The 25,515-nt window shown below is 44.9% G+C and overlaps 1 protein-coding gene across 2 annotated transcripts in view; it reads left to right on the top strand.

Annotated features, from left to right (window-relative positions):
* LOC147710152 (E3 ubiquitin-protein ligase TRIM39-like) overlaps positions 1-23,620 on the top strand; it is a 108,917-nt gene extending 85,297 nt beyond the window's left edge. For both annotated transcript variants that reach the window (XM_086920852.1, XM_086920851.1), the window contains 2 exons: positions 11,849-11,901; positions 22,516-23,620. In XM_086920852.1, the coding sequence (XP_086776978.1) occupies positions 11,849-11,901; positions 22,516-23,024 (562 nt within the window). In that variant the 3' untranslated portion in view covers positions 23,025-23,620. The remainder of the gene's footprint in view (positions 1-11,848; positions 11,902-22,515) is intronic.
* Positions 23,621-25,515: the final 1,895 nt, after the last annotated feature.

The following is a 25,515-nucleotide window of genomic DNA, read 5'->3' as shown; positions in this document are numbered from 1 at the left end:
GTGTGGAGAAGGTCGTGATATATCAAAAAGTGCGATCGAACATCAGAAGGTGATACCCTGACTTAAGATCTGTTTTGGAGAACAAGCTAGCTCCTTTGATCTCATTTATTAGTCCATCCTCTCTAGGCGTGATATGTTGTTGTCTTTGGCATGCCTGATTTAGGAGGTGCATGGCCACACACGGCCACACCTCTCCTGGCTATTTGGGCTTCCTGGTGACAACAGTTGTGAAAACTCAGGGAGTGGACCATAATCTCACTTGATGATGTCAGCCTCTTCCAGTCTTCATTGCTCCTCTTCCACTTTTACCTGAAGATGAATCACCACTCGGTGATGTCAATAGATTGCTCGATCTGCAGATGCACAGTCTTTCCTTTCAAGCACCCAAGGCCATGAAACAGCTGTTGCTTTCCTGGAGAATATTGTCCAGCTCAGCAGTGGAGGCAAACTGAATCAGCTGAAGACTTGTGGCTGCCTGGCAGCTTAGGAGCATTCCTGCACTCTTTGGTAATGAGAACCTCTGCCCTGACTGCTTGCTTCTGATGGATTTACAAAAGGGGGTGGTGATGAACAGAGTGTCTGAATAGAGCAGACCACTCTTACCCAGTCCAAAGATCAGGGCTTGATCCATCACCGTTATTTATCTCACTGCCCCATCCCAGCTCAGAACATGGCTATATGCAAATCAGTCTGTCCCTGGCCCAGTGCATCATGGGAACAGGGCAGACTAAACTACCAAGCCAATTCTTTACCAGAAAGGAGACAAGCTACCGGGGACCGGTTTCTGGCATTTCAGCCTCTTCGGCCCGGCTTGCTTGAATCCTGATGGAGCAGTGAGAAAGGGACTCATGTCTGAGTATACCCTGCCACACCTATAGTGGCCAAAATCGATTTACAAAAGGGGGTGGTGATGAACAGAGTGTCTGAATAGAGCAGACCACTCTTACCCAGTCCAAAGATCAGGGCTTGATCCATCACCGTTATTTATCTCACTGCCCCATCCCAGCTCAGAACATGGCTATATGCAAATCAGTCTGTCCCTGGCCCAGTGCATCATGGGAACAGGGCAGACTAAACTACCAAGCCAATTCTTTACCAGAAAGGAGACAAGCTACCGGGGACCGGTTTCTGGCATTTCAGCCTCTTCGGCCCGGCTTGCTTGAATCCTGATGGAGCAGTGAGAAAGGGACTCATGTCTGAGTATACCCTGCCACACCTATAGTGGCCAAAATCGATTTACAAAAGGGGGTGGTGATGAACAGAGTGTCTGAATAGAGCAGACCACTCTTACCCAGTCCAAAGATCAGGGCTTGATCCATCACCGTTATTTATCTCACTGCCCCATCCCAGCTCAGAACATGGCTATATGCAAATCAGTCTGTCCCTGGCCCAGTGCATCATGGGAACAGGGCAGACTAAACTACCAAGCCAATTCTTTACCAGAAAGGAGACAAGCTACCGGGGACCGGTTTCTGGCATTTCAGCCTCTTCGGCCCGGCTTGCTTGAATCCTGATGGAGCAGTGAGAAAGGGACTCATGTCTGAGTATACCCTGCCACACCTATAGTGGCCAAAATCGATTTACAAAAGGGGGTGGTGATGAACAGAGTGTCTGAATAGAGCAGACCACTCTTACCCAGTCCAAAGATCAGGGCTTGATCCATCACCGTTATTTATCTCACTGCCCCATCCCAGCTCAGAACATGGCTATATGCAAATCAGTCTGTCCCTGGCCCAGTGCATCATGGGAACAGGGCAGACTAAACTACCAAGCCAATTCTTTACCAGAAAGGAGACAAGCTACCGGGGACCGGTTTCTGGCATTTCAGCCTCTTCGGCCCGGCTTGCTTGAATCCTGATGGAGCAGTGAGAAAGGGACTCATGTCTGAGTATACCCTGCCACACCTATAGTGGCCAAAATCGATTTACAAAAGGGGGTGGTGATGAACAGAGTGTCTGAATAGAGCAGACCACTCTTACCCAGTCCAAAGATCAGGGCTTGATCCATCACCGTTATTTATCTCACTGCCCCATCCCAGCTCAGAACATGGCTATATGCAAATCAGTCTGTCCCTGGCCCAGTGCATCATGGGAACAGGGCAGACTAAACTACCAAGCCAATTCTTTACCAGAAAGGAGACAAGCTACCGGGGACCGGTTTCTGGCATTTCAGCCTCTTCGGCCCGGCTTGCTTGAATCCTGATGGAGCAGTGAGAAAGGGACTCATGTCTGAGTATACCCTGCCACACCTATAGTGGCCAAAATCGATTTACAAAAGGGGGTGGTGATGAACAGAGTGTCTGAATAGAGCAGACCACTCTTACCCAGTCCAAAGATCAGGGCTTGATCCATCACCGTTATTTATCTCACTGCCCCATCCCAGCTCAGAACATGGCTATATGCAAATCAGTCTGTCCCTGGCCCAGTGCATCATGGGAACAGGGCAGACTAAACTACCAAGCCAATTCTTTACCAGAAAGGAGACAAGCTACCGGGGACCGGTTTCTGGCATTTCAGCCTCTTCGGCCCGGCTTGCTTGAATCCTGATGGAGCAGTGAGAAAGGGACTCATGTCTGAGTATACCCTGCCACACCTATAGTGGCCAAAATCGATTTACAAAAGGGGGTGGTGATGAACAGAGTGTCTGAATAGAGCAGACCACTCTTACCCAGTCCAAAGATCAGGGCTTGATCCATCACCGTTATTTATCTCACTGCCCCATCCCAGCTCAGAACATGGCTATATGCAAATCAGTCTGTCCCTGGCCCAGTGCATCATGGGAACAGGGCAGACTAAACTACCAAGCCAATTCTTTACCAGAAAGGAGACAAGCTACCGGGGACCGGTTTCTGGCATTTCAGCCTCTTCGGCCCGGCTTGCTTGAATCCTGATGGAGCAGTGAGAAAGGGACTCATGTCTGAGTATACCCTGCCACACCTATAGTGGCCAAAATCGATTTACAAAAGGGGGTGGTGATGAACAGAGTGTCTGAATAGAGCAGACCACTCTTACCCAGTCCAAAGATCAGGGCTTGATCCATCACCGTTATTTATCTCACTGCCCCATCCCAGCTCAGAACATGGCTATATGCAAATCAGTCTGTCCCTGGCCCAGTGCATCATGGGAACAGGGCAGACTAAACTACCAAGCCAATTCTTTACCAGAAAGGAGACAAGCTACCGGGGACCGGTTTCTGGCATTTCAGCCTCTTCGGCCCGGCTTGCTTGAATCCTGATGGAGCAGTGAGAAAGGGACTCATGTCTGAGTATACCCTGCCACACCTATAGTGGCCAAAATCGATTTACAAAAGGGGGTGGTGATGAACAGAGTGTCTGAATAGAGCAGACCACTCTTACCCAGTCCAAAGATCAGGGCTTGATCCATCACCGTTATTTATCTCACTGCCCCATCCCAGCTCAGAACATGGCTATATGCAAATCAGTCTGTCCCTGGCCCAGTGCATCATGGGAACAGGGCAGACTAAACTACCAAGCCAATTCTTTACCAGAAAGGAGACAAGCTACCGGGGGCCGGTTTCTGGCATTTCAGCCTCTTCGGCCCGGCTTGCTTGAATCCTGATGGAGCAGTGAGAAAGGGACTCATGTCTGAGTATACCCTGCCACACCTATAGTGGCCAAAATCGATTTACAAAAGGGGGTGGTGATGAACAGAGTGTCTGAATAGAGCAGACCACTCTTACCCAGTCCAAAGATCAGGGCTTGATCCATCACCGTTATTTATCTCACTGCCCCATCCCAGCTCAGAACATGGCTATATTCAGAGACTCTGTCCCTCACCACCCCTTGTTGTAAATATTTTTGTCCACCCTAAGCGTGGAAGGGTATACTCAGATGTGAGTCCCTTGCTCATTGCACCATCAGGATTCAAGCAAGCCGGGCCGAAGAGGCTGAAATGCCAGAAACCGGTCCCCGGTAGCTTGTTTCCTTCCCAGTGTAAGAATTGGCTTTTGTAGTTTGGTTTGCCCTGTTCCCATCATGCACTGGGACAGGAACAGACTATTTTGCATACAGCCAGGTTCTGAAACTGGGATGGTGCAGTGAGCTAAAAAACGGTGTTGGATCTAGCCCTGATCTCTTGACTGGGTAAGAGTATTCTGTTTAATTCAGAGACTCTGTCCCTCACCACCCCTTGTTGTAAATATTTTTGTCCACCCTAAGCGTGGAAGGGTATACTCAGATGTGAGTCCCTTGCTCATTGCACCATCAGGATTCAAGCAAGCCGGGCCGAAGAGGCTGAAATGCCAGAAACCGGTCCCCGGTAGCTTGTTTCCTTCCCAGTGTAAGAATTGGCTTTTGTAGTTTGGTTTGCCCTGTTCCCATCATGCACTGGGACAGGAACAGACTAATTTGCATACAGCCAGGTTCTGAAACTGGGATGGTGCAGTGAGCTAAAAAACGGTGTTGGATCTAGCCCTGATCTCTTGACTGGGTAAGAGTATTCTGTTTAACTCAGAGACTCTGTCCCTCACCACCCCTTGTTGTAAATATTTTTGTCCACCCTAAGCGTGGAAGGGTATACTCAGATGTGAGTCCCTTGCTCATTGCACCATCAGGATTCAAGCAAGCCGGGCCGAAGAGGCTGAAATGCCAGAAACCGGTCCCCGGTAGCTTGTTTCCTTCCCAGTGTAAGAATTGGCTTTTGTAGTTTGGTTTGCCCTGTTCCCATCATGCACTGGGACAGGAACAGACTAATTTGCATACAGCCAGGTTCTGAAACTGGGATGGTGCAGTGAGCTAAAAAACGGTGTTGGATCTAGCCCTGATCTCTTGACTGGGTAAGAGTATTCTGTTTAATTCAGAGACTCTGTCCCTCACCACCCCTTGTTGTAAATATTTTTGTCCACCCTAAGCGTGGAAGGGTATACTCAGATGTGAGTCCCTTGCTCATTGCACCATCAGGATTCAAGCAAGCCGGGCCGAAGAGGCTGAAATGCCAGAAACCGGTCCCCGGTAGCTTGTTTCCTTCCCAGTGTAAGAATTGGCTTTTGTAGTTTGGTTTGCCCTGTTCCCATCATGCACTGGGACAGGAACAGACTAATTTGCATACAGCCAGGTTCTGAAACTGGGATGGTGCAGTGAGCTAAAAAACGGTGTTGGATCTAGCCCTGATCTCTTGACTGGGTAAGAGTATTCTGTTTAATTCAGAGACTCTGTCCCTCACCACCCCTTGTTGTAAATATTTTTGTCCACCCTAAGCGTGGAAGGGTATACTCAGATGTGAGTCCCTTGCTCATTGCACCATCAGGATTCAAGCAAGCCGGGCCGAAGAGGCTGAAATGCCAGAAACCGGTCCCTGGTAGCTTGTTTCCTTCCCAGTGTAAGAATTGGCTTTTGTAGTTTGGTTTGCCCTGTTCCCATCATGCACTGGGACAGGAACAGACTAATTTGCATACAGCCAGGTTCTGAAACTGGGATGGTGCAGTGAGCTAAAAAACGGTGTTGGATCTAGCCCTGATCTCTTGACTGGGTAAGAGTATTCTGTTTAATTCAGAGACTCTGTCCCTCACCACCCCTTGTTGTAAATATTTTTGTCCACCCTAAGCGTGGAAGGGTATACTCAGATGTGAGTCCCTTGCTCATTGCACCATCAGGATTCAAGCAAGCCGGGCCGAAGAGGCTGAAATGCCAGAAACCGGTCCCTGGTAGCTTGTTTCCTTCCCAGTGTAAGAATTGGCTTTTGTAGTTTGGTTTGCCCTGTTCCCATCATGCACTGGGACAGGAACAGACTAATTTGCATACAGCCAGGTTCTGAAACTGGGATGGTGCAGTGAGCTAAAAAACGGTGTTGGATCTAGCACTGATCTCTTGACTGGGTAAGAGTATTCTGTTTAATTCAGAGACTCTGTCCCTCACCACCCCTTGTTGTAAATATTGCTTGCTTCTGATGAGAAAGTTCCACTTTGAAGACTCCTGTTAAGGGTAGTGGATTTGGATGTTATTAGGAATACATTTTTATCTCCTTTGATTTTAGTGTTGTCTCTTTTCTTCCTCTCCTCCAAAACACTGGTGCCTGTGAAATACATTTCTATCCTGTCCAGCCACACCTTCCATGTAGGTGCCTGGAAGAGGACACCCAAGAGATCATGAGTGAACTGATGGCAAGGATGGAAGGCATCTTGGGTGGTCTGGATGTGTGCACGCAGAGTGGAGCAGGCGGGTAGTCGGAGTCACACCTGGAGGCTGGTGCCTACGGTGGCGATACTGCAGGGAGAACACATCTGCAGCAACCAGGTGTGATGACCTGTGTCGCAGTGATGTCAAGAGCTAGGGCTGTTAGGGTGTATACCCCGTGATAGCTTGCACGCCTCCTGAAGGGCAGTTAATCATACCTGTGAGGGTGGAGTTTGAGGTGGCAGCTTGAGAATGACGGGTGCCTGCATGTAATTAAAAAAAAAAAGCATCCAAAATCAAAATGTCCCTTGTTGCCAAATAGATGGGGATGCTTTAGTCCCCAAGGGGGCAGAAAGAATGTTGAGGTCACATTGGCGGTGGGGGCTAGGCATGATGTGTGGGGGGTGAGCAGGCCACTCCCACACATTCTAGCAATACAAAAGCTCCCTGGTGTCTAGTGGGCTCTCTGCCCCTCCCACTGGAACACGTTGGGTTAAAGACCTCTCATCTGCCCCCTGAGTTGGACAGAAAGATTGTTGCGGTTCATTTAAGGGGTTGGGTTAGGCCCAATGCCTAGGTCGGCCGATCCCACCCATTTCTCCCCCGCACAATCATCCCTGGTGTCTACAGCGGTGCCCCCGCCTTCCCGCAGGTAAACAAAAGAAAAATAAAATTATAATAAACCCTTCTTTATTATGGTTTTATTTTGTGTCCTGGCGTCTGGGAGGTGGGGTCAGGGGGATAACGGGCACCCACGAGGAGTGCTATGACCTATTATCAGTGCCTGAGACCGGCCGTCTCAGGCTTGCCAAACCATCAAGTGCTCTTTGCATGTTCTCCAAGCAGGCTGCATTACAGCCTGGGTCGAGAACATGCCCACGCAGCCAGTCCCTGGCTGAGCACCGAACCACGGAACTCAGACCAATCACAACTTTTCACTGCAGCATTGTGATTGGCTCAGGGGAGTCTGAGTGCTTCCTGTTTCTGGCCGGAGTAGAGTATTGACGAGGAGGGACGACGAGAAGAGTCGTGGTGGAAAGAAGGTAGATTTAATTTCTTTTTTTTACTACCCTGCTCCGTTCCCGCCGCCACTGGGTATCTAGTGGGTAAAAACCACCAATATGCCCCCATGGGAGTAGAAAGACTTTTGGGCCTGTGGGTAGGGGGTGCATTACCCATTGCCAGAGGGGGGCGCTCCCCCCTCCAAATATAATCCTTGGTGGTCTAATGGGCTTTCTGATGTGTGCCGGGGGAAGAGTGGAGGAAAAGACCTCCTATCTACGACCGACCAGTGGGTACAGGCTAAGCCCAGTGCCTCGGAGGGCAGCTCCTACGAATTTTGCCAGGAGCCCCACAATGTCTCGCGATTCCGAGAGATGCATCATTTGGCTAGTGGGATATCTGACCACTGCCCCATTTGGGCTGTATATATGGCGTTGATAAATGGGGCAAACACAAGGATGTGATGGACGGAGCGCTAAAACATTTCAGACACTCACACCCGATCAAAGATCTGGGTTAAACCCATCATCCTTCTTTAGCTCACTTCGCCACCTCAGTTCAGACCCAGCTTTATGCAAATCAGTCTTGACCCTGTGCCTCAAGGGAACAGTTCAGCCCGAATTGATAAGCCAGGTCTTCCCTGAACCAAAAACAAGCATCCTTCATCAGCAAGGCTAGCTTGAATTCAGTGGCAAAGTGAGCAAGGGACCCACGTCTGGGCATACCATTAAAAGTTCTAGAGCAGTGATGGTGGTGATTACAGTTGCAGGGATTGTATCATAATCCGTCCAAGGTTGTAGGAGAATTTCTTACATTTTTTTTCCTAATATCACCATCCAGCTAAGTGAGCTGTGAGCCAAGACACCTCCACCCGAAGTGTCCAGCGTACATGCAAGCTGAATATTTCTTATAGTTTTGCCCTTTTGTAGGATGGAGAACTGCCCATTTCTTAGCAAGACAGAGGTGTAATCATAGGACGTTATGATTTACTTTGCCAGATCACAAAGGGACGCCATCGCTCCTCTTCTGAGGCCAGCTTGCGGTCCAAGTCGAGTCTACTGACATCTCTTACAGATCTGAGCCATTCTGATAACTTTGGTAGGTCGGGCATAATCCATTTCTTACAGATTTCCTTTCTTGCTATAAATATCAGAAACAATATCAGCGAGGCCTGATCGGAGTTTAACTCGTCCCAGTAAGGGCCCAAGTCCATCTCAAATAGGATAAGGCAGCGGGTTTATCTTAATTTCGCAGCCAATAATTTCTTGAAACACCTGATTTACATATCCCCGGCAGAAGTCCAGTAACGGGAAATCCACAAACATGCCATGTGTATATCGTCTGCTTCTGTGTCACCGCACTTCTTATATTTTGATGGTTCCAACATGGTCTTAGCTAACTTCGCTGGTGACCGAAAAGCTCTATGGGGAGTCAATAAATGAAACATTTTAAGTGGTGCTGGTTTGACCAGAGTGTAGAACAGATTTAAAGAAACTCACCATAATTGCTCTGTAGCCATCTCTGGTAGTTCCTTTTCCCAGTGCAGGGATGGAACTCCCATTTTCTCATGTGCTGCGGAAATAAATATTCAAAACCACTGGGAAACCTCTTTGTTAGGTTGTTGCTTAGCTCTCACCCGCTTGAGGAAGTCCTCCTGCACCGAACCGCTCACCTCAGTCAACGTTTGGGATGACCACCAAGATTATAGCTGCTCAGATATCAGATATCTCTTGTTATGTGATGAGGGCATCACCCTTCCTGAACTCTCCCCAGCTGGAAAAGTTGCCATGCTGGGGAGGATAACTAAGTTAATCTTTAAGCTACTCCGGGGTTCCAGGAGACCCTTACATTTGTGCCAGGTCCGTATAGTACTCTATTCCGAGAATTTTCCTAAAGAAGACCCACGCTCTCAGGGCTGTTAAGAGTACCTTCAACTTAACTTGTTTAAAAACTTTGGGTCCCCAAACTTAAACAAAAAACGTATTCAGGCCTAAATGCTTCAACGTAGCTCTATACAATTGACTCATGTAAGAATTATCTAGCTCTCCAGCCAAGAGCCGGGAATTCTTGAACTGGAGGCATAACAAAAGGCTTGAAAATCCGGCAGAGTCAGCCCCCCTCACTTCAGTCTCTTCCAGATCTTGTTTCATGAGATCCTGGCTCCCCTGGATGCTCATATAAAGCTTCTGTCCCTTCCGTGCTTCAGTCTCCTCCGGGGCTTCTTTCATGAGATCCCGGCTCCCCTGGATGCCCATATAAAGCTCCCGACCCTCCTTTGCGATTTCTGCAAATGTTTTTGGGGAAAGGAAGTGATTTAGTTTTAAACAAGATGATTACCTTAGGAAGAACCAGCAGATTTTCTCACCTTTGAAGGAGATTATCTATATCCCGGTGTGGTTAGAACGAGAAAGATCGTTGAAAAATAGAGACAAGAGGTGTTTGGCAAAACAGGTTCAGTTAGTTTGATTAAACATAGCGGGCGGAAGAACAGTTACAGGCACAGGGTCAAATTTCGATCAGTCTGTAGCAGTCTTATAAGTTCATTATTGGCAGAAATTTTTTTCTGCCGATCCTTGTATGGTGAGGAATATAAGTTGATGCCTCTAGAGTCATAAATTAGTTTTAATGGATAATACAGGTGGGCCTCGACCTTGCTTGGACACAATGTGGCCAGTGGGTAACGTGTCCAGATGTCTGGCATGAAGAGCACGCGATTGCTGTGTTCTGATTGGCCATATGTTCCTAACTAATGTGGCATCTGATTTTATGGTGCTTGAGGAGCACACGTACCCCCTCCAGCCATGTGTGCCGCTTTATTGGGGCCAATCTCCGGCCATGCTTACTTTAATGGGGCTAATCTCCCTTGACCACTGTAGTATCGCTGTTCCTATCTGTGGGATTGATCTACAGTTTCCTGTCCATGTATTTGTCTGCCGGGTACGTGCCACCCCACCTGTGGCCTGTGAATCAATAACCTCAGGCCTGGGTCTCAGTGCTTGCCTGACTACGTATTTGCGAGTCAGGTTGATGTGGAGTTCACAACGGGCAAATTCATTAAAAAGGACACAATTTTGTTCGCATAAATGAATGCATCGTTTCTCATATCAGCATTGATTTCTTTCCATATTCACAATGGCATACCTTAGTTAGGGTTACATCCGGTATTTCATCCAAACTCTTATATTACCATGATCTTTAGATACCTAATCTGGGTTCTAGTTTGATGCCCTACCTTCTCTTTAGCCCATGTCCTAATCTCTGTCTTCCCCTTATTGATTAGATATCCTGACAGACTCCCAAAATCTCTGGCATGCATCTCAAGCTGTGGAACAGAGACCTCTGGGTTTGATGAATACAGAACTATGCCATCAACATACAGTGCTATTCTGGGTGGTAACCCTGCAGCTTCATAGGGAAGAATGGTCTAATCCTGTCATCTAGGAAAAAGGCTCAATATATAAACGCAGCAGAATTGGCGACAAAGAACACCCCTGCCTGGTTCCCCTGGGTACCTGAAAAGAAGCTGTAAGTTCGCCATAAACCAAAATCTTGGCTGCCGGCACCTTATATTACATTTGTACAACTCCAGTAACATTGCTGCTGAAACCATAGTATCTCAATACCTCCCAAAGACCGACCCAATTAACCCTATCAAATGCTTTAGCAGCATTAATTCTTGTGATTGTTAACAGGTGATTAAAGGCCTTGACCATATAATTTGCATTGATAACTCAATGGGCTAATTCATACAGCCGTCTGTCAGGCACAAACCCCTTTTGGTCGAAATGGTTTGAATGATATCTGACAACCTCTTAGCCAAGATTCAAGTGATCATTTTGTAATCACAGTTCGACAACGATATTGGTGTTTAGGAATCTGCTAACCCAGCATCTTTACCCGGCTTAAGGATCATAACTACAGTTGCCTCATACCAGGTGGGTGTAACGTAACAGCTCACCAGAGAGATCTTATTAAAATAAGATACCCAGAAAGGGACCAAAGTGTTTAACAATTTTTAACAGAATTCAGGTGTGATCCTGTCTGGGCCTGTTGCTTTCCGATTACTGAGCCTCCAAACTGTTCCCTTATCTCTCCCTCTGTGATCCTTCCCCTACGGCCTAAAATCTGCTGTTCCGTAAGATAAGGGAAATCTTTGTTTTGCAACAAATCTTTCACTACTAAGGTTGTGGGTTCAAATCTGCCTTATATATCCCAGCAAGGCAACCCAACATCTTGGTTGTAGAGGATGGTGACAAGGTTTACACTGCCAGGGGTTGGGTGTGGCAGAGTTGTGTTGTGGGTACTGGCAGGAATACGCGTGGACCTCAGTTAAGAAGGTATTTATCAATTATATACACAAAACTCTACCAGGAGCAGATGTAACCTGTGAGTCAGCCCCTCTCACTGAGCTAACGGCCACTCCTAGAAGACCCACGTCAAGGCACTCCATTGCATCATATGAAGCACACTTGTCTCACTGAGCTATCTGCCTAAGAACACCCACATCCTGTCATAAGATATTAAAGGTACTTTTGGATATCGTTCGAGCTTTGACTGTTGTGTATGAACAGTAACTCACACTGAGCTCTAGTCCGCAGGCGCTGCTCTTAATACTGAATCCTATTTCAAATACAGGTCTTATGTGATGTTCATCCTCTGTTCCTGTAGCTGTCATTGCTCTTTAATACAAGATGATGTGTGTGTTATTTATTACAGGTGCAATAATGTGAAGATTCAGAGCCCAGAGGTGGTCGTGAAGAGTTATAAAGGTATATATCATTGTGACGATTAGCTCTGTATGTTACTGTTCATGAATCGCGTGTGGTATGGATTGGTATGGTTTTGTGTGGTATGGTATGGAATGTTATGTTCGTATGGTATGGGATAGTGTGTATGGTATGGAATTGTATGGTTTGGAACGTTATGATTGGATGGGATGGTGTGGTGTGCTATGGGTTGGGATCATGGTATAATATGGTGTGGTGCGGTTTGGAATAGGATGGGATGTTATTAAATGGTGATTTGCATTCAATGGGATGGCATGGATTGGTCTGGTGTGGTGTGCTGTAATGGTATGGCATGGAATGTTCAGGTGGTATGGTATGGGGTGGGAAGGGATTAAATGCAATTGGATGGTGTGGTGTGGAATTTTATGGAATGGTATGTTATGGCGATATGGTATGGAATGTTATGATGGGAAGGTTTGATGTGATGTGGGGTGGGATTATAGTATAATATGGGATGGCATAGAATTGTACCTCAGAATTTGGTATTTACTGCATAACACATTCTGTGTTCCAGAGTTCAAGCTCCAACAGTGACTGAACAGATGCTTCTACAATGACCCAGCGCATACTGACCTAGGGCATGCACCTACACTGACCTAGCGCATGCACCCACACTGACCTAGGGCATGCACCTACACTGACCTAGGGCATGCACCTACACTGACCTAGTGCATGCATCTACACTGACCTGGCACATACTTCTACTCTGATCTAACGTATGCACCTATAGTGACGTAGTGTATGAACCTACACTGACGTAGCACATGCACCTACACTTACCTAGGACATACACCTACCCTGACCCAGTGCATGCACCGACACTGACCCAGCGCATGCACCTACACTGACCTGGTGGATGGACCTACACTGACCTAGTGCATGCACCTACACTGACCCAGCGCATGCACCTACACTGACCTAATGCATGCGCCTACCCTGACCCGGCGCATGCCCCTACATTTACCTAGGGCACGCACATACACTGACCTTGTGCATGCACCTACACTAACCCAGCGCATTTATCTACACTGATGTAGTGCATCCATATACAATGCAGTGTAGTATATGACTGGTACGGTATACCTTCCAGTAGCTCTGTCACTCAGTAGCATCTAATGCATTGTACTGACTTGTACTGTATACCTTCTAGTAGCTCTCTCACTCTGTATCATTTAATATAGAGTACTAACTAGTACAGCATGTCTTGGATTAATTCTGTTTTCTGTACAATCTAATGCAGTGTACAGGGTATTGCTGTACTCCTTGGAGTGGCTCTCTCACTCTGTACCATCTAGTGCAGTGTACTGAGTAGTACTGTATACCTTGGCGTAGTTTGCAATCTATTGCGGATTACTGGCTTCAACTTTATACCTTTGGAGCAGCTCTGTCACTCGTCATCATCTAATGCTGTGTTCTTACTAGTACAGTATACCTACTAGTAGCTATCTTACTCTTAGCTATTCAATGCACTGTACTGACTAGTACTGTATACCTTCTAATAACTCTCTTACTCTGTACCATCTAATGCATTGTACTGACTAATACTGAATACCTTATAGTAGCTCTCCTTCTCTGTATAACTTTGAAATAGCTCTGTCACTCTGTGCCATCTAATAGAGTGTACTAACTAGTACAGTACTCTTCTAGTACCTCTGAGATGCAACCTCCTTGCAGACCAGTCGCCCTAAGATCTCTCATCCTTTTCTACCTGAAGGACAGCTGTTGAAGCCTGATTTCTTTTTGAGAAACAGCTTCACCACTTGTGAGCCTTTTTTCCCTCCTAGTTCTTGCTTCTGCTCTAACTTTGCTGCTTTAAGACTCTTATTTTCCAAAAGTGGGGAAACTTCCAGTAGTAAGGTTGGATCTAATTGTAATAAGGGTTTGCTTATCATGTCACTATTTATTCAACTGTGGTCTGTTTTGATCGCTGTGAGTATCTGCCGCCTGCCTCAAGGCCCATAGGAATGAATGGCAATTACCGAATCGGTAAATACCGATTCTGTAATTACGGAATCTTAACGAATCGGTAATTTTTATCGATTTTTTTATCTACGTTGCAATTACCGATTCGAAAAAAACAAATCGGTAAAATTCGGTATTTTCGAAACGGTAATTTGCAATTACCTACATCTAGCCCCAAATGTTATATACATTACATTCGAGCACACCCGATCATTATTTCTATTATCCAATTATAGCATGTAATACATTTCACCAAGAGAATCCTTTCTCATTGTCATACAGATCTCAACAAGTCCTTAGTCCAATTTCCTAAGAATCCATTTCACTACGCGTAGAGACATACTGGGGTAGAGAAGTTTATGAATGTCGGGCAGCTCTTAATATACAGCGTTTGCCTTTGTTTCCCCCGCATTCTTTTCTGCATAATAGGCGTTTGGACTTATCAAGGTCCGTAGAACGAGTGGGATACGCCCTTGGATCATATATGACTGCAGATAACGATAATTAAATACATACGAGACTTCGTTCAACCATGACAATATAAAGTCGCTTCCTTGTGGGGTAAGGTTGTGAAATATTAGAATACAGCTATCACGAGGTTTTTAATATGTATGCTCACCTGATTATGACCGAATGACCTGCACTTTAACTTGAGGTGTTTTGAAATAATGACCTCTGAGCTAATAACAGAACATGCTGAATCTAACAACCATGAGCGGGTTTTCATTACATAATGGTAGAGACAGGAGGTGCCAAAGCCCCAACATGTATATTTTTCCATATATAACAGATAATTGAATCTGTTTATTCTGTTCTTTTTAGAAACTGATATTTTTACGAGAAAATTGATCAACAATACATTGAATTATACAGGAGAATTACAAATCACAATCCTTGATATAAAACTCCATCATTTAGGTGAGAAGTAGAGATTATTCACCTAAAGTTTATTATGCATTGGGTGACGGGTATCTACATCTTTTCACACGATCACATAGGATGAAACTGTTTTCTTCTTTCTTTGTGGTTTTTATGTCCTCGGTGTTTTCACGTACAATAGTTATTGACGAGTGTTTCACAATGGGGGTGTTACACCTGGCTGATTTCCTGTGTGTGGCCTAGGGTTCACTTTACTAACAATACTAGGAACTTTTCGCATATGACTCATTGTTTGACAATAATTAAATCAAGCAATTATATGGCGATGATGTCAGCACAAAAACATCAAAAGTTGTCTATAATCATGTGTAGGTTGAATGCACGCATGAAGGGGTTGTTACGAATATAAATATGCGTTTGTAAAATAGACAGTGACACTGTGGACAATATCCCTAAGAAATGTACTGTATATGTATTTCTCTGCAGCCTTGAAAAAGCCCGGCGGGCGAAACGCACGTCGGCTGCTGTTCATGCCAACACTTTTGTATTTGAAATAAAGTACACAGGACCTGATTGTGAAGTATGACTTGAGCCCTTTTTTTGAAGTGGATTCTCAGGAAATTGGACTAAGGACTCTGTTGAGATCTGTATGACAATGAGAAAGTATACTCTTAGTGATATGTATTACGGATCACTGAAATAATATCGACTACCAAAATATCGACTACCCAAAATATCAAACCGAAAACTGACCCTGAACCCTAAAAATACCCCTTTACCCAAAAACTAAAAACTGACCCTGAACCCTAAAAATACCCCTTTACCCAAAAACTGAAAACTGACCCTGAACCCTAAAAATACCCCTTTACCCAAAAACTAAAAACTGACCCTGAACCCTAAAAATACCCCTTTACCCAAAAACTAAAAACTGACCCTGAACCCTAAAAATACCCCTTTACCCAAAAACTAAAAACTGACCCTGAACCCTAAAAATACCCCTTTACCCAAAAACTAAAAACTGACCCTGAACCCTAAAAATACCCCTTTACCCAAAAACTGAAAACTGACCCTGAACCCTAAAAATACCCCTTTACCCAAAAACTAAAAACTGACCCTGAACCCTAAAAATACCCCTTTACCCAAAAACTAAAAACTGACCCTGAACCCTAAAAACACCCCTTTAATTTAACATAATTAGCAATTAATCAATTAAATTAAATTAATTACCAATTACATTTTAAATAATTAACATATATTATTTAATTACCAATTAATTAATTATTACTACCAATTAATGAATTTACATATTTAATTAATTATAATTAAATTACTTCCCACCCTATTCCCCTATAAACCCACAACCCGCTACAGAATAAAATTACACAATAATTAAAAAAATTCATTAATTAAAAATAATTATAAAATAAAATGACACTTTTCACACATATTATAACATAAAAACACTATAAATAATTAAATATTGTTTTAAAAACTATATTTTTTACTATCTAGATTATATACTTGGATATTTTCACTGTCTATATTATTTACAGTCGATATTACTTCACTTACCTTAAAAACGATATTTTGGCTGTCGATATTCTGTCTAGTCGATATTTTGTCCAAACGATATTTAAAACTCGATATTCTGTCCAAACGATATTTTGGAGTCGATATTATGTCTGTGCGCCATGTATTACATGCTATAATTGGATAATAGAAATAATGATTGGGTGTGCTCGGGTGTAGTGTATATAACATTTGGGGCTAGATCCTTTGGATCAATAGCTTGATTAACACCCCAGTAGGTGGGTGTAAAACACCATTGTTAAGCACCCCTTAACAAGTGGAGTACAAGAAATGAATTGTGTTTCGGACTTTGAAGTTCAGTAGATGTGGGGTTGGCGGATCGTCAGGGTAAAGTGTAATCGTGGGGGGGGGGTACATATATGTCCTCTGTAGGCATTCCAGGCCTCCCACACCCTGGACCATTTCTTAGGGCATCCACGAGCTGTGAAGTCTTTTCTCTGTACATGCACCAGTCTAGATCGTCTTTCCAAGTGTTTACTTCAGTTGCCTGCAGCGCCCCTCACTTTTGTGCTCTATTCCTTTTTGCCACCATAAGTCCAAGCGTGGCCCATTGCGTATGACAAACATGTAGGTCGGTAGGCTCCCAAATATTTAAGCGGCATCGCCTTGCTTCAGGGTAAAGGACAATTGAGAGCACCGCACTCAGTACTTCGTGGATCTTGCACCAGTAAGTTTGGATATATTCACATTCCCATAGCATGTGGAAAAATTACTCTTCTCATCCACACCCCCTCCAACAATCACCCGAGTCGGATCTACCCATCCGGACTAGAGTAGGCCCTGTGATGTAGACTCTGTGTAGGATTTTCAGTTGTACTGGCCTAAGCCTCGCTGAAATGGCCACAACTCTAGGTGAGGACACCGCATACTGCCAATCCTCGTTGTCTAATTCAAGGCCATCTCGCACCCATTTCTCCCAGATTTTTGTTCACCGTGGACCAGATGTGGACAGAGTGATTAGTTGGACCTGTAAGGGGGTATCGTTTAGGCTTGGAATATATTCCCTGATTGAAATTCCCACCCGGGAGAATCCATCTGTCCATGGCATAGCCAGGGTCATCAAATTGACCAAAGGTGCCCTGATTAATGGCTACGAGGTGTGCCGCCCCATAATATTTCTTAATATCTGGGAGGGTGATTCCCCCCCCCCCCCGTCATACCAGTTAAATGGGAGTTTAGTCAGAGCGATGCGAGGCTTCCCGTCACACAGCAGGTCTCTCTGCAGGCTCTCGACCTCTCTAATATATCCCACTGGGACTGAATCCATGGCGTTCTGTAAGATGTAAAGGAAGCTGGCCAGTGACACCATCTTGAAAAGGGCCGCTTTGCCAAACAGTGACAGTGGGAGGGTTTTCCAAGTGTCTATGTGTCGCCTAAGCCTTTCCAAAGGCGGGAGACGGTTTTGGGTATAGCGAAGTTTGGGATCCAGTGTAATATAAATACCCAGATATTTAAAGCCCACAGTATTAACTGGAATCGGGCAATTGCCCGGCGTAAGAGGAGGGTCTCCCACTAGGACAAAACTATCAAACTAAGGTTACCCCCAATATACTTTGAGGTCTAGAGGAGGGGGAAGGAAGACATGCTAAATATACCAAAGAACCTCTAATCTGACCTTTCAAGATTTTTATCAGTGGATATGACTCAAAAATCTACTTTTTAGAGTTACTGCACACATATCAAAATTTCAACACAACGATTGGTTTTCATTTGAATTCTGTTTTCTTTATCATATTGATTTATTATTTTTTCATTTTTCATAAATTCAGAGGATTTTTTTTATATATTTATATATTTTTAGACTTATTTGTTAAAAGTAAGATGACAATAATTTACAATTAATTTTTTAATAACAGAGAAGAAAACTTTTCAGACAAAAGATCAAATACCCCCATAACACATTTATAAAGGTCTAAACAGTATCAACATAATCACTCACTCACTCAAACCTATCTCTCCATTCATGCTTTGCATACATACATACTCTCATACTGTGCAAGAAATACTAACAAGAGATATCAAACCATCTGAGAAACAAGTACCCTATATGACAAACATGAATTATTTCACATGGCATCAATCCCAAATGTTTATTTGTGTTGTTAATCCTTATTCTGAAGGTCCTCTTTGGTGGAGTTCTCAGATGTTTGTAGAAGGCCTACGTACGTTTCGGTGACAACTAGATTCTACCACCTTCATCAGGGCCGACCAGTACAAACAAATACAAATTGTGGTTCTTCATATATTTGTTCTATCTTGGAATATTCTTAAGATTCTGTAGTCAAGGATGACCCATCTTGTATGTAATAACGGAAGTTTCAAATAGTTACCAAATGGTGTATCCCCTCTCTGAAGATTATTAGGACTTTTGCGTTTATTTTTCTTCTCTTATTGGGACGATTTAGTAGTTCTCTGTGGCTACTTTGTATTTTCAAATGGAGTATCTGATGCGGGTTCGTTGTAACCCGTCGGTCATCAAAAAAAGTAGTCCCAACAGCAATGCGTGCTTCCTTAGCGTTGTTCTGTATCGCCTCCAAACAGTGGGGTTCCTGGGCATCCAATCCACTGATAAAAATCTTGAAAGGTCAGATTGGAGGTTATTTGGTATATTTAGCATGTCTCCCATTAGGACATAAATAGGGATTTTTTTCCAGTTGATGGAAAATCCGGAATATCTACCAAATAATGCCATGATATCGAAGACGCACACTAACGATTTCTTCGGAGAGGCAAGGTATAAAAGGATGTCATCGACATAAAGAGAGATACGGTCCTCCCACCCAGGGGACCAGTGCAGGCCTCTAATCATTGGGTCTTGACGAACCTATGCCACCAGTGGTTCAATGGCCAGGGCAAAGAGGAGGGGAGAGAGGGAGCACCCCTGCCGAGTATCCCGGCTTAGTAGGCATGGGCCGATTTCTTGTTGTTGACCACAACCTGTGCGTTGGGTTCTGAATACAAGATCTGCACCCAACGAATAAATTCGGGGCCAAAACCTAGTTCTGTGAGTACAGCAAACAGGTAAGGCCACTCAATGGTGTCAAATGCCATGGTGGCGTCTAGTGACATCACAAGGGCATCTTCGCGTATAGTGGCTACTCTGCCCAGAACACAATGTAGTCTGCGCAGGTTCAACGCGGTGTTGCGGTGTGGCTTAAAACCTTACTGATCAGGATGGACAGGTCCCCCAATCACCTTGATCAGGAGGTTTGCCAGGAGTCTGGCCCGGATTTTAGGTTCAGCATTTAGCAGGGAGATTGGTCTGTATGAGGTGCAAACTGTTTTGGGTCGACCCTTTTTAGGTTAGAGTGACTAATGTGGCTATCCTCTGTAGCATTCCTAACTCTTTACTTTCATCGAACATGGCTTTTAGATATAGAGCTAATTTGTCTGTTTTAAGTTTGTAGAGCTCGATTGGCAGACCATTTGGGCCCAGGGCTTCCCAGGAGTGCAAAGCTCGAATGGCCTGTGCAATTTCCTCCTTAGTTAAGGCACTGTCGAGGAAGTGGCGGTCATCTGTGTACAGGGTGGGAAGTCTAATGTCTCACAGCAGGTTCTGCGCTTCTTCCTCTGTGTGGGATGAGCTGGAGACGTAGACCTGGTAATGGGTGGCAAATTGATTTGTGATGGCTTCAGGGTCGGTAATGGATTTTGCATCAGCACCTATGAGTTCGGGCACCAGTCATTCTGCCAACTCCTTCCTGCCAAGCCAAGCGATCAGTTTCCCTGCCTTGTCTCCCAGTTCGTATATTCTTGCCAGTTTTTCCCTCCCGAAGCACTTGGCCCTGTCTGTCACTAGAGCTTTATATTCATCTTGTTTGAGATGCAGTGTGTGAAGTTTTGCCGGTGTGACCTTGTCCTCTAAGTCGGTTTTTTAACCTGCCTAGTTCTACCTCAGGTCAACAATCTCCTTCTGTCTCTCTTTTCTGGCGCCAGATATGAGTGATCGCGCTTGACCCCGAATCACGGATTTGAAGGCTTCACAAAGGGTCTGAGAAGAATCTACTGTTCCATCATTTTCAAGGAAGTAGAGTCGATCGCTAGTGACAGTGCTTTTCGGATTTTAGGGTTTTGAAGATGCCATGGGTTAATGGGGGCAATGCCTCCCAAGAACAACAAACAATTTAAGAGGGTCAAAGGGGATTTTAAAGACCAAACTCTGATACGACCCCTGCATATACTGAAAGACAAAAAGTATCAGAGGGTCTAGAGTAACCAGGACAAGAACGCCGGATATGCACCTACAAGGGACTCTATTACAATGCCATGTGTATATTATAGAGATATAGGTCACCCTTACATTAAACCCACCAAGTGGTCAGATAAGGATGCCCAACAGTCACCACACAGAACCGCCCTTCATCATTTGGGTTCCCTTTAAGACCACCATTGGTGTTATCTATTATCTTTCACATGGAGGGCTTAGATTGTTAAAAGACCCTCACATGATCAGACAGATTTTCCGTGGTCGTACTTCTCAATTAAGAGGATGTTGGAGTGTTAAAGGGGGGAACTGATGTCGCAGTGCAAAAATTAGTGAAAAAAAAAAGGAGAAAATGTGTATAATAAAATTGGATGAGGGGGTACTGAACGTGAATTTTATTCTGATGCTACCCTCTCTACCAATGCTAAAAAGTGACAGTGACAGTCAGTGACAACCACAATTTTCTTGGATCTATAGATGTATTCTAGGGTCAACATGTTTCAGCAATTTATGACGCAGATTGTCATTGCTTTCATCAGGACCACAATAAACTGATTGCTACTACGAAGAACTGATATTGAAACAAAAATTGTGCTCAAAACCATAAATTTCAATTTTTGTTTCCTTAGGGGGTTTATCCTTAGGGGGTTTTATAGAGCGCTTGGTGACGCACAGCGGCGTGTCCCCGCGCTAAGGAGCTAATACCTGCCAGAACTTATAAATACAGAAAAACTAGTGTGTGAATAAAGCAGTGTTCAGCTTGGCTCTAAAGATTGTTTCTGAAGGTTCTAATCGCAGCGCCATAGGTAACTTGTTCCATCTGGATGCTGCGAGATGCCTAAAAGATCTTCCACCCATCCGGGCTCTGGACACCTTAGGAATTGCCAGGAGTCCTGAGCCGGAAGATCTCAGAGAGCGAGACGGCTCATAGGGTGTCAGCAATCCTTTCAAAGGGAGCGGAGCTCTCCCGTTGATAATCCGGTGGCACGTGCACAGGGCTTTGAATTCCACCCTGCTACGGATCGGGAGCCAGTGCAGAGACCGGAGGGCCGCTGTGGAGCCTGCTCTTCTGGGTAGTCTAAGCACTAGTCTGGCCGCGGCATTCTGGAGAACCTGAAGACGGCTCAAATTCTTCTCCAGAGTTCCCAAGTAGAGGAGATTGCCGTAATCCATCTTAGACGTGACTAGTGCATGCACCAGGGTTTGGCGGGCTCTGATAGGTAAGAATTTTAATACCTTCCTGAGACTTTTGAGGGTCCCAAAGCAGGATCCAACCACCTGATTGATCTGGGGACCAAAGGTAAGGTCAGAATCAAACCAGATGCCCAAGTTCTTTGCTTTCTGGCAAGGGGTGGGTGCTGGACCCAAGCACGACGGCCACCACGCCGACGTCCACGCCGATTGGCCTCCCCCCACCACCAGTACCTCGGTCTTGCCTCCGTTGAGCTTGAGGCAATTGGCGGACATCCAATTTCAATATCCCCGGAAGCTTGCTTCCTTCCCAGTAAAAGAATTGGCTTGGTAGTTTGGTCTGTCCTGTTCCCATGATGCACTGGGCCAGGCACAGACTAATTTGCATGTAGCCAGGTTCTGAGCTGGGATGGTGCAGTGAGCTAAAAAAACGGTGATGGATCAAGCCCTGATCTGTTGACTGGGTAGGAGTGTTCTGCTTAATTCAGATGCTCTGTCCATCACCACCCTCCTTTTCTGAACCTTTAGTGTAGTGAGCAGTCTAGCTCTGTGCGCTTTAGTGTAGTGAGCAGTCTAGTGCTGCACACTTTAGTGTAGTGATCCATCTACTGCCTCGCGCTTTAGTGTAGTGAGCGGTCTAGTGCTGCGCGCTCTGTAGCGCTGTGTGCTCCTTCCAGATGTGGTGTAATTAATCATATTTAAATCAGAAGCAGTAATTACAGCCTTTCTTTGTGTCATTAAATCCCTAATTGTGAATCTCTTCTCTGCAGTGATGGTGACTCTGGATCCTGACACGGCTCATCCTGAGCTCCTCCTGTCCGAAGGGGGGAGACGTGTGAGATGGACGGACACAGCACAGACCCTGCCGGCCACCACCAAGAGATTCACTTACTGCCCCTGTGTGCTGGGGAGCGAGGGGTTCACCTCCGGCAGACATTACTGGGAGGTGCAGCTGCTGCAGGAGGGGGGAGGGTGGCGTGTGGGGGTCGCAGCAGAGTCTGTGGACAGGAAGAGAGCCTTCACATGGTCACCTGAGGGGGGACTCTGGGCTGTGCAGGGGTGGGGGGGTCAGTACAGGGCTTTCACCTCCCCTCTGACCCCTCTGTCCCCTCGTGAGGAGCCCCTGAAGCTGGGGGTGTATCTGGACTACGAGGGGGGGCGGCTGTCCCTGTACAATGCTGACTCCATGGAGCTTCTCTACTCCTACCCGCAGGTCCCCTTCACACAGAGGCTCTTCCCGCTTTTCTGGCTCTGTGGAGCGGAGCTGAGGCTGGTGTGAGAGTGACCCCCTCCCCCCCCCTCAACTGTCATCTACAGTTCAAACACCAACATTCCAAAGAATCTTCTTCACAACGACCCTCCCACATGTTGCCATGACACCCAGAAGCCTCACGTGAAACTGACTGCTACGTATCTCTTTTCCTTGTACATTTTTTAAAACAAGGGCAGGAAATGTGTGTGAATCATGCACCAGACATCATGTAACACATGATAAAGTCTCTGTAAAATACAATAAAGTGTATTTCTTTCACACGTAGAGCTTTGACTTTAATATGCTTATTATAGCGCTGCACTGTGAAGTACTTATTGACAGTGATTGTTTTTAAACATGACCCTAGAAACCAGTCCTGCCCCGCCCAACGACAGGGATATTATTAATGACCTCAGACGCAAGACAGTTGTCTCTTGATCCCTGTATGCAACCCAGATTCAGGGCGGCTTTAGGACTGTGCGACTGGTGCAGCTGCACCTGGGCTGACCTGGGAGCAGTGATGTGTGCAGAAATAACTTTGGGTTTTAAAAGCACCTGCTGCTTCCTTGTGTGTCCAGCAGGTTTCAGGCAACAATAAAAATGTCAAGATGACACAGGTGAATAATGTTTCTGCTGGAGAGAGATCGAAGTTTTGTCTTGTCACAGTTTCAACTCATCATTAAGTAGCACAGAGGGTTAATATGCTGGCTGCAAAGAACGTGTACATGCAGATCACAGAACGGTAATCCTCATTGGTTTGTGTAACATTTCCTATAGAGTGATTTACACATATAAGATTCATTGCCTCTGTTAATGTGTGTTTGGTGTAAAGTGCTCTGACACCTATGAGTTGGCATGAGTAGCGCTATAAAACAAGACATGCGTATGAGAGAGGGACTGTACAGAGATGGGTGCCACTGTTGTAAGGTGGGGGTGAGGGAATATTTGGAAATGGCGGTCATGGGCGGAGGGGCACAAATAAATATTGTCACACCTGGCACCCCTAACTCTAAAGCCGGCTCTGCCCAGATTCTTTTAGATCCATTAATTCAAACACAATCGTTTTTTGTAGCGCTGGTATTCTAAACTCACGGTTTTGAAGGTGCTTTCATTTGGGATAAGGAAGAAAATGGACCATCGGTGAAATCAAATATTTTTCTAGGATCACAACATTTGGTTACGGAGTGAAGCCGCAATTAAACCAGGTGTTCTAGTTTCCCTTCGGACAAATTACCTACTAAATGGGTATCTATTTGTCTCTCCTTTTTACCTTAAATGTTAATGCTTTTGTGATCCATCACCTGTGAATTAAGCTGATATTTCTTTGCAAGGGTTTAAAACTTCTTTCTGATGAGTGTTTTCGTAACGTGAGCATGACGAGGCCAGTGAAGATATATCACAATACAGAACTATTTTTAAACATTGTAGTTCCTAAACTGCAAAGATTCCATCACAATTACAGGCCATCATGTATAAGTTGTTTTCTTGTGAAACATCTGCCCTGCTGCACGAGCCACTATTATAATTTATGAAATGTGTATTGTGCAAAGATATGCAGATTCTGTGAACAATGTGCAATGATGTTATATTCCAGCAGCACAAATACAACACAATAGCCTCCTGCGGGGCTTTCAGGACTCCACAAACATTTCCAGGTCCTGCAAACATATTCGGTAGAATTAACTTGTCTGCAACATTTTTTCCAGACGTTATTGTGTATTTACAGGCCATCCTGTATTAAAAGTAGAATCTATTTTTGTCATGAAACTTAAAGAATATCAGCTAGATGTGTGACACTGAGAAGCAAATCTGCCTTTCAAGCCGACGCCAGTGCATGCTGGGACTGAGATAACGAGGAGCTTAATAGAAAACATCAAACTACAAGGCCCAAAATGCAAAGTGCTGTTGATACAAAATGTCAGAGGTTGGAGGGGTCACTTAGAGTGAGATTTTGACACCAGGTCAAGCAAAGCAAAATGATTTTGCTCTGAGTTTTAAATGCTGCTTCCTGGACGACAGGAATATTGTGTAATACCCGTCACCTCTTCATCCTTTTAGGGGTTTCTGCTTCTTAATATCCTCGTCTTTGCTTCATGGAGATTGGATGTAATTCTTTATTCTTGAGTAAGACGTGGGCTGAGTATGTTCTCTTTCAGCGTTAGTGTCATGACGTCCTTTTATAAGGTAGCTCAGTAGGTTGAGGCACATCTGCAAGACCCATGATCTAGACGTCAGAGGTTAGACTTCTGTCAGGGGCTTCTCTGACTTTCTAATGATTGTCCTGTATTGTATCATTTATATAAACCTTCATGCTGCCACCAATGGCTGCAGCTGACGTCACTGAGAAATGGTCCTCCAAGCCCTAGACATTCATTTAAGATCCTTATGAATTCTGAGGTTGTAGTTTTAATTTACTTAAATACAAATATTAACAATATCAGATTAAAAATAATTTTTACTGGTGTTAAATTAATATTACCAGCAAAACATTTACAAAAACATACTAAACAGATCAATT

This window comes from Lissotriton vulgaris, chromosome 5, assembly GCF_964263255.1.
Source record: "Lissotriton vulgaris chromosome 5, aLisVul1.2, whole genome shotgun sequence".
Lineage (NCBI taxonomy): Eukaryota > Metazoa > Chordata > Amphibia > Caudata > Salamandridae > Lissotriton > Lissotriton vulgaris.
This window is presented reverse-complemented; position numbering and strand designations above follow the sequence as displayed.